This window comes from Trichomycterus rosablanca, chromosome 10, assembly GCF_030014385.1.
Source record: "Trichomycterus rosablanca isolate fTriRos1 chromosome 10, fTriRos1.hap1, whole genome shotgun sequence".
NCBI lineage: Eukaryota > Metazoa > Chordata > Actinopteri > Siluriformes > Trichomycteridae > Trichomycterus > Trichomycterus rosablanca.
The window spans coordinates 38,714,402-38,731,115 of record NC_085997.1 but is presented as its reverse complement, the minus strand read 5'-3'; the positions used below and the strand labels follow the sequence as shown (position 1 = coordinate 38,731,115).

Sequence of the window (16,714 nt, the reverse complement as noted above, 5' to 3'; positions counted from 1 at the left end):
TCTCAAAAGTGCTCAGTTGACTGTCTTAAATGCTCAGTTGACTGTAGGAAGTGCTCAGTTGATTCTAGGAAGTGCTCAGTTGATTCTAGGAAGTGCTCAGTTGATTCTAGGAAGTGCTCAGTTGACTCTCAGAAAAGCTCAGCTGATTCTTAAGTTCTAAGTTTTACTTAGTCAAAGGGGTCATTTGACTCCCTTAGTTGCTCAGTTGACTCTCTTAAATGCTCATCTGACTCTTAGCAGCTCAGCCGACTCTGAATCGTTCAGTTGACTTTGGTAAGTGCTCAGTTGACTCTGAATCGCTCAGTTGACTCTCAGAAGTGGCATATTTCACATCTAGGTCTTATTGCTAACATAGAACCGACGAAGTTTGGTATCACTGATATGACCCAGTGACCAGGGTTCTCAGCCTGTGGCCCTGAGTCGTACGCTGACATGCGGCCTTTCTCTTGTTGCAAATGCAAAACAGAATCGGATTAGACGTGTCAAAATCGGTTAGACATTTTTTGTTTAAGATGATCGATTAATGAAACGTCTCTCTTTTGTCTCACAGCCCTCTGTTACGGATGTCCTTCATCGTGTTCTCCTCCAGAGGAAACACAATCATGACCCTGACTGAGGACAGGTATGCTGGGTCTCATTTATTCAACAAATATGATGCAACGCGTGTAATTTCTTAGCTAATACTTGTTTACGACTCCTTTTACTCTAATAACATCATCGGTCCTCTAATGTCCACACATGTTTTGAGATAGTTAGGTCATTTTAAGCTCTACTTTCACTTCATGGGTGAACAGTTTGTGTTTGTGATCACTGGGTAGCACATGCCTTCTCTGAAGTGTGGAGTGGCTGGCCACTTCTTTTTACCAGCCAGTGGGGAATTTGCACACAGCACTCTAGGCTGTATGGAGGACCACGGTATTCTCTCTGTATTCTTTCACCACACTGGACAACACAGTGGACTCTATTGCAGTGATAAAGTGTTTCCCAGTCCGGCCTTCCCCCTCTCAGACACAGCCAGCTGGATTAAAATGATTTCCTTTATTATATTCGTTTTTGTTTTAAGGGAACATATAACCAAAGGACTGAACGTTTTAAGAAAGGAGGTACCAGGAGGAGATACGTTTATGCACCTCGGCCTGCAAAAGGTTTGATATCCTGATACATAAAACATTTAAAAAGAGTTTTATTTTTGTGCGGCTTTTTAATTAATTATGTTTTTTTTATTTAGGCAAATGAACAGATTTACAGAGAGAATTTTGGTGAGTTTTACTAATATTCCCTCAGAAGCTCTACAGCCACTTCAGAACATACTGGTTAATTTCTGCGTCAATTTAGTCATATCCAATGATTCGATTTGCCTCTACTGCTGCAGACCTCCCCTCCTGGGCCAGGAGAGCCACAACCGTAACACGTGTGCTGTACCGACCACTTCTTTTCACTGATCTCCATCATCCCCCGTCTCTGTGCAGCGCCATCGATCAGCCAGCAGAGGTCATAATTCCAGAGACCCTCCCTCCCTCAGACAGGCCAATCACTTTCTGTTTAGGCGCCCGGCTAGCGGCTACAGTTCATCCTTAGTGCATGTGCATTCATTGGCCATTTAAAGAGCCTTACGAACATAAACAATGATGACCAGATGATCGGAGATACATTAAATGACCAAAAAACATGTGGTCACCTGACCATAAGCTTGTTAGACTCTAACAGCCTCCACTCATTTTGGAAGGCTTTCTACAAGATTGAACAAAATGCAATTGGCTCGCAACTGACATTCCAATTCATCCCAAAACTGGATCTCGCACTGTGCCCAGGAGAGCAGTCAGGCTGGAAGATATACCCAAATATACACTGCTCAAAAAAATAAAGGGAACACTAAAATAACACATCCTAGATCTCAATTAATGAAATATTCCTGTTGAAAATCTTTATTTATCACATAGTGGAATTCGTTGAGAACAAAATAACATAAAATTGATCAATGTAAATCAAAATTATTATCCCATGGAGGTCTGGATTTGGAATCATACTCAAAATCAAAGTGGAAAATCCAATTACAGGCTGATCCAACTTCAGTGGAAATTCCTCAAGACCAGTTAAAATGAGGCTCAGTAGTGTGTGTGGCCTCCACGTGCTAGAGGTAGCATGAGACGGTGTCTACAACCCACAGAAGTTGCTCAGGTAGTGCAGCTCATCCAGGATGGCACATCAATGCGAGCTGTGGCAAAGAAGGTTTGCTGTGTCTGTCAGCACAGTGTCCAGAGCATGAAGCAGATACCAGGAGACAGGCAATACATCAGGAGATGTGGAGGGGGTCGTAGGAGGGCAACAGTGCAGCAGCAGGACCGCTACCTCCTCATTTGTGCCAGGAGGAACAGGAGGAGCAGTGTCAGAGCCCTGCAAAATGACCTCCAGCAGACCACTAATATCCATGTTTCTGCTCAAACTGTCAGAAACAGACTCCATGAAGGTGGTATGAGGGCCCAACGTCCACAAGTGGGGCTTGTGCTTACAGCCCAACACCGTGCATGGCGATTGGCATTTGGCAGAGAACACCAAAATTGGCAGATTCGCCATTGGTGCCCTGTGCTTTTCACGTCTGGGACATCATCCACCAACACCACGTTGCACCACAGACTGTCCAGGAGTTGACTGATGCTTTAATCCAGGTCTGCGAGGAGATCCCTCAGGAGAACATCCGCTGCCTCATCAGGAGCATGCCAAGGCATTATAGGGAGGTCATACAGGCACGTGGAGGCCACACACACTACTGAGCCTCATTTTAACTGGTCTTGAGGAATTTCCACTGAAGTTGGATCAGTCTGTAATTGGATTTTCCACTTTGATTTTGAGTGTGATTCCAAATCCAGACCTCCATGGGATAATAATTTTGATTTACATTGATCATTTTTATGTTATTTTGTTCTCAACGCATTCCACTATGTGATAAATAAAGATTTTCAACTGGAATATTTCATTTATTGAGATCTAGGATGTGTTATTTTAGTGTTCCCTTTATTTTTTTGAGCAGTGTATCTCCCCTTATAGTCGGAATCTAGGCACTCAGATGGTGCCTCGATTCAAAACTTGGTGTTGCCATCGGTCGACTGGGCGCCATCTAGCTGGCATAATTGGCCACCATATCTGCAGGGGTTAGGTAAGGTGGGGTTTGGGAGGTCTGGCACGGATTAATTCTATTACATTTTTTCTTATGGGAAAAATAGGTTTAACTAACGAACATTTTGACTTAAGAACAGAACTTCAAGTCAAGGGTCGACTGTATAAATAAACTTTGCCTTGCTTTGTCTGTAGTCCTCTTGATTTCAGTTCTAAATAAGAACAATAAGTGATTAAAGGATCAAACGTCTCTTTTTTAGGTAAAGCGAGTGTCATCATCGCACTGACGGATGGAGAACTTAATGAGCAGCAGCTGGTCGCAGCACAACAGGAGGTACCAACACCCGCTGGCGTCGGTTCAGCGTTTTCCCCCTCTGAGCTGTTTCTAATAGTCGGAAAGTTTCTGGAAGGTAAAAACGGTTTTGTGCTGTTTTGTTTTTCTTCCGCAGGCGGCCAGAGCCAGAACGTTGGGTGCCATCGTGTACTGCGTCGGCGTGAAGGATTTCAACGAGACCCAGGTGATCTCTCAGAGGGGTGGGGGACGTACGTACCTCTGGAACCTTTACCCGTAGGTAGTTGAACTGGTATTTAAATCGTTCTGTGTGTTTGTACTCCTGTAGCTGGCTACCATCGCTGACACCATCGAGCACGTATTTCCTGTGACGGGAGGATTCCAGGCGCTGCGAGGAGTAATTGATTCGGTAAACACACACATAATTAAAGACAGACGGACCGAAAGCTGCAGACAGCTACAAACCCAGTTCCAAAATAGTTGGGACAGCAATGGAAATGTGATAGCTGCAACACCTTGTTTATTACTACTGTGTTACATAAAGTCCGTCCATGTCGAGCTAAAGAACGTCCAAGTCTTACATCACATCGCCCCCGTCCTTGCTTTGTTTGGAATGTGTTGCAGGCAACAAAAGTTGATAAGTGACCACCTCCTTGTTTCTACAGTCACTGTCCATTTTATCAGCTCCACTTACCATATAGAAGCACTTTGTAGTTCTACAATTACTGACTGTAGTCCATATGTTTCTCTACATGCTTTGTTACCCCCTTTCATGCTGTTCTTCAATGGTCAGGACCCCCACAGAGCGGGTATTATTTAGGTGGTGGATGATTCTCAGCACTGCAGTGACACTGACATGGTGGTGGTGTGTTAGGGTGTGTTGTGCTGGTATGAGTGGATCAGACACGGCAGTGCTGCTGGAGTTTTTAAACATCTCACTGTCACTGCTGGACTGAGAATAGTCCACCGACCAAAAATATCCAGCCAACAGCGCCCCGTGAGCAGCGTCCTGTTACCACTGATGAAGGTCTAGAACAGAGGTCACTAACAGGCGGACCGCGGTCCAGGTCCGGACCCAGAAGCCCTCCCATACGGACCCGGACCTACAGCCAAAACAGAAGGTTATGATTTGAAACCTGACGGAGCGCTTCTATTTTAACCGGCACAGCTTTTGTAGTCTTTACGGTAGCGGTTTAGTGGATGAGGAAACACATAGACCAATCACATTCGAGTTCCCACATGACACCACTCAGCCAATCAGGTCTGTGCATTCCAGCCGGTGAACACTGCAACTCTACAGTGCAGACAGACGAGAGTCAGAGGCGAGTTACACATGAAAAGACGGTAGATAGAAAAAGAAAGATAGCGAACGTAGAGAAAACGAAGGGAGAGATACAGACGAGCTGAGAAAAAGACGAGTGAGAGAGAAATGGAGAGAAAAATAAGGAACAAATGGCGCTCTCCACAAAAGAAACGTGTACAGCGAAAATACAGCATTTAATCCGGGATGGACAGACTCATTTCTGTTCTTACTTCCCAGTGGAGCACAATTTAATTATATATTTTTCTCTTATTTTGATAAGAGAAAGGTTTGATAAGGTGGAGCGGTCCGGGTCCTCTCTGTGTGGAGTTTGCATGTTCTCCCCGTGTCCGCGTGGGTTTACTCCGGGAGCTCCGGTTTCCTCCCACAGTCCAAAGACATGCAAGTGAGGTGAATTGGAGACACTAAATTGTCCATGATTGTGTTTGATATAATCTTGTGAGCTGATGAATCTTGTGTGATGAGTAACTACCGTTCCTGTTATGAATGTAACCAAAGTGTAAAACATAACATTAAAATAGCAATAAACATTTGATTTGACAGTCAGTTATTGATTACATGCAGATGTTGATACAACTACTAGGCTACTTATATACAAGTATAATATATGATTACATGTATATATATAGTTAAACATTCCGGACCTTTGCTTCAAGAAATTTTCTCTAACTGGACCTCTTGAAATTTTAGTTGAATACCCCTGGTCTAACAGATGAGCGACTCAAACAGCAGCAATAGATGAGAGATCGTCTTTGACTTTACATCTACAAGGTGGACCGACTAGGTAGGAGTGTCTAATAGAGTGGACAGTGAGTGGACACGGTGTTTAAAACCTCCAGCAGCGCTGCTGTGTCTGATCCACTCATACCAGCACAACACACACTAACACACCACCACCATGTCAGTGTCACTGCAGTGCTGAGAATCATCCACCACCTAAATAATACCTGCTCTGTGGGGGTCCTGTGGGGGTCCTGTGGGGTCCTGACCATTGAAGCACAGTGTGAAAGCAGGTTAAAAACAGATGGAGAGAAACAGATGGACTACAGTCAGTAATTGTGGAACTACAAAGTGCTTCTATATGGTAAGTGGAGCTGATAAAATAGACAGTAATTGTAGAAACAAGGGGGTGGTTTATGTTACGTTTATGTTATGCTTCATCTTTTTTGGAACTGTGTTTGTATTACAACAGCAGATATTTTTAACCCGACAGTTTAAGCTTCTAAAATTCCCTTCATGTGTTTTTATCTTTCAGATCATCAGAAAATCCTGTATTGAGATCTTGGCAGCTGAGCCGTCCAGTGTATGTGCAGGAGGTAAGAACAACAGGATAACAGTCCTTCAGCATTTCCCATCATCCTACACTCCCGAGAAGAGGGCGTGTCTAAATTCTTAGCTCCCTTAAATTGCTCCTCCTGAGGCGCCTTAATTCTAAGTGACGATCTGACTGAATAACGAGGGAGCTCTGATTAATCTGATTATGAGCTCCATGTCTCATTAGAATCCTCTCTACTGAGGCAGCTGATCAGGTAGGCAGTGGGAGCAGGGCGGGTCACCAGGTTTTCTAACAGACCCATGGTGTGACTTTATGTTTCAGAGTCGTTCCAGGTTGTGGTTCGAGGTAACGGCTTCTTACATGCCAGGAAAATCGACCAGGTGATGTGCAGCTTCAAAATCAACGATACCGTCACACTGAGTAAGTGATGTTCTAAATGCATCGTCTCAAAGCAACTTCACAGAATACAGGACCAACAGACTAAAAACCCCTCTTGAGCAGGCGAGGGCGACAGTGGCAGGAAAAACTCCCTTAATAATACAGGAAGAAACCTTGAGAGGAACCAGACTCAGCAGAGACCTCCGTCCTCCTCGGGTGGCCGGGAGGATAATTTAAATAAATAGTGTAAGTTCCAAAGGCTAGTGAAGTCAGCTTGATGCTTTACGTACCCTTATCAAAGTTCTAATACCATGTCCAAAAAAATGAATAAATCCACGGAGAGCGATGACTTGCATTTAAAACTTTTTTTACTGAGTACTTCAAGGCACAAAAAAATACAAAAGGTATCACATATAATACATAAGAGCACGGCAAGGTAAAAAAAAAAAACTGTGCGACTCCACTCCAGTTCCGCACTCCCATGGTGCACCACACCAGACTCCATCCCACTGAGAGAAAAAATAAAAATAAATAACATAGATAACCAAAGAATATTAATCAAAGCTCATCAATAATGATTATTATTTAACTTATGAGCCAAATACAATAATTATATGTAAATCATAAAACAACTAAATTGATGCAAATATACAGTGTATCACAAAAGTGAGTACACCCCTCACATTTCTGCAAATATTTAAGTATATCTTTTCATGGGACAACACTGACAAAATGACACTTTGACACAATGAAAAGTAGCCTGTGTGCAGCTTATATAACAGTGTAAATTTATTCTTCCCTCAAAATAACTCCATATACAGCCATTAATGTCTAAACCACCGGCAACAAAAGTGAGTACACCCTTTAGTGAAAGTTCCTAAAGTGTCAATATTTTGTGTGGCCACCATTATTTCCCAGAACTGCCTTAACTCTCCTGGGCATGGAGTTTACCAGAGCTTCACAGGTTGCCACTGGAATGCTTTTCCACTCCTCCATGACGACATCGCGGAGCTGGCGGATATTCGAGACTTTGCGCTCCTCCACCTTCCGCTTCAGGATGCCCCAAAGATGTTCTATTGGGTTTAGGTCTGGAGACATGCTTGGCCAGTCCATCACCTTTACCGTCAGCCTCTTCAATAAAGCAGTGGTCGTCTTAGAGGTGTGTTTGGGGTCATTATCATGCTGGAACACTGCCCTGCGACCCAGTTTCCGGAGGGAGGGGATCATGCTCTGCTTCAGTATTTCACAGTACATATTGGAGTTCATGTGTCCCTCAATGAAATGTAACTCCCCAGCACCTGCTGCACTCATGCAGCCCCAGACCATGGCATTCCCACCACCATGCTTGACTGTAGGCATGACACACTTATCTTTGTACTCCTCACATGATTGCCGCCACACATGCTTGAGACCATCTGAACCAAACAAATTAATCTTGGTCTCATCAGACCATAGGACATGGTTCCAGTAATCCATGTCCTTTGTTGACATGTCTTCAGCAAACTGTTTGCGGGCTTTCTTGTGTAGAGACTTCAGAAGAGGCTTCCTTCTGGGGTGACAGCCATGCAGACCAATTTGATGTAGTGTGCGGCGTATGGTCTGAGCACTGACAGGCTGACCCCCCACCTTTTCAATCTCTGCAGCAATGCTGACAGCACTCCTGCGCCTATCTTTCAAAGACAGCAGTTGGATGTGACGCTGAGCACGTGCACTCAGCTTCTTTGGACGACCAACGCGAGGTCTGTTCTGAGTGGACCCTGCTCTTTTAAAACGCTGGATGATCTTGGCCACTGTGCTGCAGCTCAGTTTCAGGGTGTTGGCAATCTTCTTGTAGCCTTGGCCATCTTCATGTAGCGCAACAATTCGTCTTTTAAGATCCTCAGAGAGTTCTTTGCCATGAGGTGCCATGTTGGAACTTTCAGTGACCAGTATGAGAGAGTGTGAGAGCTGTACTACACACCTGCTCCCTATGCACACCTGAGACCTAGTAACACTAACAAATCACATGACATTTTGGAGGGAAAATGACAAGCAGTGCTTAATTTGGACATTTAGGGGTGTAGTCTCTTAGGGGTGTACTCACTTTTGTTGCCGGTGGTTTAGACATTAATGGCTGTATATTGAGTTATTTTGAGGGAAGAATAAATTTACACTGTTATATAAGCTGCACACAGACTACTTTTCATTGTGTCAAAGTGTAATTTTGTCAGTGTTGTCCCATGAAAAGATATACTTAAATATCTGCAGAAATGTGAGGGGTGTACTCACTTTTGTGATACACTGTACATGTCACCAATCAAGATAATCAATAATACAACAAAATCATCATATAATGCTAAATTCAGAAATAAAAATAAACATAAAATAAACAACTAATATGAAAGTACGCTTAGGCTCCTACTAATAGGATTTACACAAATCAAACAAACACAAAATTAAATTAGACTGAAAGTTATAACTAGCAAAAAATAATGTGAGTTTTTCCTTATTTGTCTGTGATAAAGTCTGTAGTGAGTTCTTGACGTTTTTGGTGCAGACAAGCCAGGTCCCCGTCGCATCTAGCAGGAGCAGCATTGTTGGCACAGCGGTCTGGACGTGCAGTCTATAACCTCGGGGTAAAACACCAGAAGATGGAGTTAAAATGTGAATCATTAAGAGTAAAATATCAGTTCTGCAGAGAGTAGCTTTAGACTCCGACCCCCCTGATTGTTACAGCATAACTGCAAAGGAGAGCGAGCAGGTAACGAGGTCATGAAGGCTTTCACAGGACGTCAGCGCCCACCTTCACCACCGTCATCAAACCTGAGTGATCGGACAAGACAGGCAGAACGACAGCAACCCAACATCCCTGATCACCACAAGTTTCTAAGACCAAGAATCCCCAAGCTCTGCGCCTTTGTCTATATTCGGGGTGGGCAGAATATTACTCCATCTGAACCCCAACAAGAAAAGAGCTTTGATCCTCAATTCATGTCAGAAACCAGTAGCAGTAGGAGGACTGTAGGCTGCGTTGACCATACAAGAGATTTCAGAACACTTATTGACGCCTCCTCGAATTCCCAGCTCCTGGGTCCTTCATCCCTAGGACTTGTTTAGGGACGTCTAGTTTCTCTAAATATGCTTGGAGGAACTAGAGGGTAGGAGGCTTCTAGATCATGACTCCTACAGTCTGGAAGAAGCTATTAGGAATCGAGGAAAGGCGATAAGGAGTCTACACAATAAACAAATCCTTAACGATGGTTCAACATGGTTTACTGTCTTTAGAGAGGCTGAAATCGGAAGTGTAAATGTCTTTTTTGTTTGTGCTTTTTATTATTAGTGTGATTGCAGAATGCAAGCACACTATTGTTATCCGTTAGTCATATTATTATTATTATTCTGCCCGTTTTTTGTCCGGCTTTCTTCGTCCGCAGTTTTCGAGATATCGACCCCGTTCCAACGGCAAATCGTGCGGCCCATACGGGAATAGAGCGCTTGTATACAGGTTTTCGATCCGCCCGCCCGTCCGCCCGCCACGCCCGTTTTTCCGGAAATTTTGTCCCATAGACTTCCATTCATTTTTGAAAAAATGTTGAGATATCGACGACGTTCCAACTTTAAATCGTCCGGCACGTTATTGAAATAACTTTGTGTTTTTTGCATTTCGATCCGCCCGCCCGTTCATCTGCCACGCCCGCTTTTTTACAGTTTTTTGGTCCCATTGACTTCCATTCATTTTTTCTGAATGGTTGTTGAATGGTTATTTGTACAAACTTTATTTAACCTATAAGAACCCCATTCACTTCCATTCATTTTTCTAAAGTTCGAGATATCAACGCCGTTCCAACTCTAAATCGTAAAGCCCCCTGATGTAACCCCGACTTGGGTACAGCATGGGGATTCGAACCCACACCCACCTGCCACGCCCGTTTTTCGGCTCCATTCACTTCCATTCATTTTTTGAAAGTTCGAGATATTGACGCCGTTCCAAAAGTAATTCGTAAAGCCCACTGGTGACACCCCGACATGGGTACAGCATGGGGATTCAAACCCACACCCACCTGCCACGCCCGTTTTTCGGCTCCATTCACTTCCATTCATTTTTTGAAAATTTGAGATATCAAGGCCGTTCCAACTCTAAATCGTAAAGCCCACTGATGTAACCCCGACTCAGGTACAGCATGGGGATTCGAACCCACACCCACCTGCCACGCCCGTTTTTTGGCTCCATTCACTTCCATTCATTTTTCGAAAGATCGAGATATCGACGTCGTTCCAACTCAGTATCTTAAAGCCCACTGATGTAACCCCGACATGGGTACAGCATGGGGATTCGAACCCGCGCCCACCTGCCACGCCCGTTTTTCGTCTCCATTCACTTTCATTCATTTTTCGAAAGATCGAGATATTGACGCCGTTCCAAAAGTAATTCGTAAAGCCCACTGGTGACACCTCGACATGGGTACAGCATGGGGATTCAAACCCACACCCACCTGCCACGCCCGTTTTTCGGCTCCATTCACTTCCATTCATTTTTTGAAAATTTGAGATATCAAGGCCGTTCCAACTCTAAATCGTAAAGCCCACTGGTGACACCTCGACATGGGTACAGCATGGGGATTCAAACCCACACCCACCTGCCACGCCCGTTTTTCGGCTCCATTCACTTCCATTCATTTTTTGAAAATTTGAGATATCAAGGCCGTTCCAACTCTAAATCGTAAAGCCCACTGATGTAACCCCGACTCAGGTACAGCATGGGGATTCGAACCCACACCCACCTGCCACGCCCGTTTTTTGGCTCCATTCACTTCCATTCATTTTTCGAAAGATCGAGATATCGACGTCGTTCCAACTCAGTATCTTAAAGCCCACTGATGTAACCCCGACATGGGTACAGCATGGGGATTCGAACCCGCGCCCACCTGCCACGCCCGTTTTTCGTCTCCATTCACTTTCATTCATTTTTCGAAAGATCGAGATATCGACGTCGTTCCAACTCAGTATCGTAAAGCCCCCTGATGTAACCCCGACTCAGGTACAGCATGGGGATTCGAATCCGCGCCCACCTGCCACGCCCGTTTTTCGGCTCCATTCACTTCCATTCATTTTTTGAAAGTTCGAGATATCGAAGCCGTTCCAAATCTATATCGTAAAGCCCACTGATGTTACCCCGACTTGGGTACAGCATGGGCATTCGAACCCATGCCCACCTGCCACGCCCGGTTTTTGGTCCCATTCACTTCCATTCATTTTTTGAAAGTTTGAGATATCAACACCGTTCCAACTCTAAATCGTAAAGCCCACTGATGACACCCCAACCTGGGTACAGCATGGGGATTCGAACCCACGCCCACCTGCCACGCCCGGTTTTTTGTCCCATTCACTTCCATTCATTTTTTGAAAGTTCGAGATATCGACGCCGTTCCAACTCTAAATCGTAAAGCCTACTGATGTAACCCCAAATTGGGTACAGCATGGGGATTGGAACCCATGCCCACCTGCCACGCCCGGTTTTTGGTCCCATTCACTTCTATTCATTTTTTGAAAGTTCGAGATATCGACGCCGTTTCAACTCTAAATCTTAAAGCCCACTGATGACACCCCGAGTTTGATAAAGCATTGGGATACGCGCGCCCACCCGACCGGCACACGGCAATCACACTCGCATTTTCTCCGGAAATGCACTCTCTAGTTTACAGTTGTAAATCTTGAATGATTCTTCCACAAAATAAGAATTCAGTCATTCACCACTACTGGTCAAAATCTTTCAGTTTCAGTCTGACCATGTGTCCACATCACAGGTTACTGGTGTAATCAGGTTTTTAATGGGGGATTTTAGATGACTTTTGAAAATGTTTGGTGTTATTTTCTAATCATTCCTGCTTTTTTTGTCCGTCAGATAAACGACCCGCCGATATAGAAGACACGTACCTGCTGTGTCCAGCTCCGGTGATAGATGAAGTCGGAAAGTGAGTAGAAGAGGCCAGTTTGGCTTTCCTACACACTTCAGATGTTTGCCGGGATCAAATTGTAATTCCTCCTACTCCTCCTGTACACATATTTGTTTTTGGCCACCATAGTACCCAGATGAACGCGCATTCTCCCTACCTACAGTGCCCGAAAATCAGAGTCGAACCCAGGTCCCCTGACCCATGTGTCTATGTGGTACACACACACCTGGTGGTACACAAAGCTTCCTAAAGACCCTCAGGTCACACACTAGAAGACATTGTGAAAGTCTTGTGTAGAGTGGCACTTCTGGCAGCGTGGGTGCTTACCTTGTGGACTCACCTCCTAAAAATGCATTAGGTGGAGTTACTAATCTTAATCGCACATGTCTGTACGTGTGTAAGGGTGCGCTGTTGTTGGATTTATTCGGGCCCTGTTTAGAATTCCTGCATTGCGTCTGCTGCGTCTGCGGCCCCCTTGACCCTGACTAGGGTGCATCTGTTGATAACTGCTGCAATTACGACCTCTGCTGTCTGATCGATGGCGCTGCACAGAGACAAGGGATAACGGGGATCAGTGCGTGACTCTCCGTGCACATATGAACCTGTCTGGTGCAGGTGAAAAGAAGCGATATCAGAGGGGATCTGTGTTAGTTACGACCCTCTTCGGTCAGGAGTGGAGCTTTATGTTTTAAAGCGTTAGAAAGCTTGTCATATTAATATACACCAGTTAGGCATAACATTATGACCACATTGTTTCTACACTCACTGTCCATTTTATCAGCTCCACTTACCATATAGAAGCACTTTGTAGTTCTACAATTACTGACTGTAGTCCATCTGTTTCTCAGCATGCTTTGTTACCCCCTTTCACCCTGTTCTTCAATGGTCAGGACCCCCACAGGACCACCACAGAGCAGGTATTATTTAGGTGGTGGATGATTCTCAGCACTGCAGTGACACTGACATGGTGGTGGTGTGTTAGTGTGTGTTGTGCTGGTATGAGTGGATCAGACACAGCAGCGCTGCTGGAGTTTTTAAACACCTCACTGTCACTGCTGGACTGAGAATAGTCCACCAACCAAATATATCCAGCCAACAGCGCCCCGTGGGCAGCGTCCTGTGACCACTGATGAAGGTCTAGAAGATGACCGACTCAAACAGCAGCAATAGATGAGCGATCGTCTCTGACTTTACATCTACAAGGTGGACCGACTAGGTAGGAGTGTCTAATAGAGTGGACAGTGAGTGGACACGGTGTTTAAAAACTCCAGCAGCGCTGCTGTGTCTGATCCACTCATACCAGCACAACACACACTAACACACCACCACCATGTCAGTGTCACTGGTGGTCCTGTGGGGAGGTTAAAAAAGTATGTAGAAAAACAGATGGAGTACAGTCAGTAATTGTAGAACTACAAAGTCCTTCTATATGGTAAGTTGATAAAATGGACGGTGAGTGTAGAAACAAGTAGGTGGTTTTAATGTTATTTCAGTCACAGAAAAAGAACAGAGCTGGCCGTACTCGCAGGTTTGGGTTTGATTTTCTGTGCTTGGAGACAGTTGTTTTTTACATTCCCCCCTTTTTTCTGCTTGGCTAAATTTGGCTTCAAAAACATCCTGACTCGTCCTCCGTATTTACCTCAGATCTCAGTGTCTCCGATTTAATCATCTTTCTTTTAGATAAGCACTTTTTGCTCAGGTCTGGGTTTTTTTTAGGGGGGGGTCACAATCAACAGGCCGGATTTTTTCCTGTTTTTGCTCGAGCCCACAGTCGTTCCGTTCTTCATTTTTGGACGTAAACACTCCTGTTGCCTTCTGTTTCGTCATCTCACGCGACCCCCCTCTTCCCCCTCTAGACCCTGTTTTCCACTCCACAGTGTCTCTGATCAAAGTTGGTCTTCGTCTGGCTTGTTGCTTTTATCTCACTGACTTTACAGATGTTAAATCACCAGCACTTCCTCCCGACCGCCACGTTATATAACTCCGACCGAAGTAGGATCCATCTGATTCAGTCTCATGATTCTGATTCATCCGGTCGTCACTGAACGTCTGTACATACACAGTATAATCAGTGCTGGACTAGTGATCGGAAGTTTACTGGTTCAAGCCCCACCACCGCCGAGTTCCCACTGTTAGAAGAAGAAGGACCGGGGGGGTTGGGGTGCTGTAGCCTATCCCAGCTTTTCAATGGGTGCAAGGCATACACACACACCCATTCACCTATACGGCAATTCATTGTCACCAATTAACCTGACTGCATGTTTTTGGACTGTGGGAGGCAGTGTTAATTTTGACAGCAAATTTTGATTTAGTTTTAGTCATAGTCTTTTGACTAAAATGTAATTTAGTTTTAGTCATAATTTAGTCATCAGAATTGTTTTAGTTTTAGTCTAGTTTTAGTCGACTAATTATCATAACAATATAGTCGACTAAATTTACAGTCGATTCAGTCGACTAAAATACATATTTGTTTGTTTATTAGGATTTTAACGTCGTGTTTTTACACTTTGGTTACATTCATGACAGGAACGGTAGTTACTCATTACACAAGTTTATATCGAACACAGTCATGGACAAATTTAGTATCTTCAATTCACCTCACTTGCACGTCTTTGGACTGTGGGAGGAAACTCACGCAGACACGAGGAGAACATGCAAACTCCACACAGAAAGGACCCGGACCGCCCCACCTGGGGTTCGAACCCAGGACCTTCTTGCTGTGAGGCGACAGTGTTACCCACTTAGCCACCGTGCCGCCCTAAAATAAATATAAAGGGTGTAAAATGTAAATGCTTTTTTATCACTTCCCTTAAATTATTTAAGTCATGATATACACTTACACAAAATGAAACATTTTTAACCAGTTATGGAATAATATTAATGTTTGAATGTGCAGTACACACAAAAACAGATTTAACTTATTTCAAACATCTTTATTTACCTGAGCTTCTTATTGAGCAGAACAATAACAAAATATTAATGACCAGTAGACCTGCTCTGCCTGAAAAGTATATTCATTGTTTATAACAAATTGCATATTACATTCTTTATAAAACTGGGTACCATAAAAGCAGCTGTGACATTATGTTGCCATTATACTGCCAGCGGTGCCAGATGTTTCAGATGTGTTGTGTTTTTACCCGAGATCGTCGTCCCACATGGTTTACACATCGTCCTGTTTCTCACGACGTCAAATGAGAAATGTGTCCAGATATATCGGCTCTCCTCTTTCTCCCTGTTGACATCGTGGAGTTAATCTAGTTCCATGAGTAACAACAGATCACAGGCTAGTCTGGTCTTCCCGGGTTTAGATCAAACTTGTGCGAGTGTGGTCTTACCGCGGTACAGAGCTATCTCTATCTACGGCTCTGCCGCGGTACTGCAAAAGATTAGTACTGATTGGATGGCTACCCGGCTTGTCCCGCCCCTCCACATATGCTAAAGTAGTTCTGATTGGATCTCTTTCTAACTTGTCCCTACCTTCCACAAAACTAAATCGGTTCTGATTGGATGTCGTCCCTGCCAAACATTTTTGTCTCGTTTTTATTCGTTGACGAAAGTGTCGATTCATTTCGTCATAGTTTTTATCTTTTTTTGTAGTTTTTATTTAGTCATCGTCTCGTTTTCGTCATGAAAAAAAGGTTCGTTGACGAAAACTATGACGAAAATCATTCGTCAACGAAATTAACACTGGTGGGAGGAAACCCACACAGTCACGGGGAGAACATGCAAACTCCGCACAGAAAGGACCCGGACCGCCCCACCTGGGGATCGAACCCAGGACCTTCTTGCTGTGAGGCGACTGCGCTACCCACCGAGCCACCGTGCCGCCTCCTTTATGGGGTCAGAACGCAGCCCGGAGCAGACAGGGTTAAGGGCTTTGCTCAAGGGTCCAACAGTTCTTGCATAGCAGAGGCTGGATTTGAACCGACAGTCTTCCGATTGATAACCCAAAGCTCCACCCACCAGGCTACCACTGTCTCACACAAACATTTGAGGTTTGTTTGGGGGTTAATGGGCACAAATTCATGCAGACACAGTACAAAATCTTGTAAAAAGCTCATTACTTTGGGAACGATACAGTCTGTTGTCCAGTCAGCTAAATGCCATTGATGTAAATGTTGTAAAATCACCACAGGAAAGGTCACTAAGTTACGTGCACTTAAAACCTTAATGTTTTTAAAATCCTAAATAAAAAATCATGTCATGGACTTCGTAAAGTATCAAGAGATTAAAATGTAACTCTGTCTACTTCAGCCATCGAAGGTTTGTGAAAACAACCTGTTCATGAGCTGACTGGACATCCTATTCCAAAGCAACAAGCTAAATCTTTCCCAAAAATGAGATTTTGGAGTGTGACTGCAGGAATATAGCTACCTTGTTCTTCTTTTTTTGCATAA

General features: G+C 44.2%; 1 protein-coding gene across 1 annotated transcript in view; it reads left to right on the top strand.

Moving 5' to 3' along the window:
* The window catches only part of antxr1c (ANTXR cell adhesion molecule 1c), a 43,763-nt gene that overhangs the window by 13,474 nt on the left and 13,575 nt on the right, over nt 1-16,714 (top strand). Inside the window, exons 3-11 of the mRNA XM_063004022.1 lie at nt 551-622; nt 1,064-1,145; nt 1,229-1,259; nt 3,375-3,448; nt 3,564-3,632; nt 3,735-3,815; nt 5,983-6,043; nt 6,325-6,423; nt 12,263-12,332. Coding sequence (XP_062860092.1) covers nt 551-622; nt 1,064-1,145; nt 1,229-1,259; nt 3,375-3,448; nt 3,564-3,632; nt 3,735-3,815; nt 5,983-6,043; nt 6,325-6,423; nt 12,263-12,332 — 639 coding nt within the window. The remainder of the gene's footprint in view (nt 1-550; nt 623-1,063; nt 1,146-1,228; nt 1,260-3,374; nt 3,449-3,563; nt 3,633-3,734; nt 3,816-5,982; nt 6,044-6,324; nt 6,424-12,262; nt 12,333-16,714) is intronic.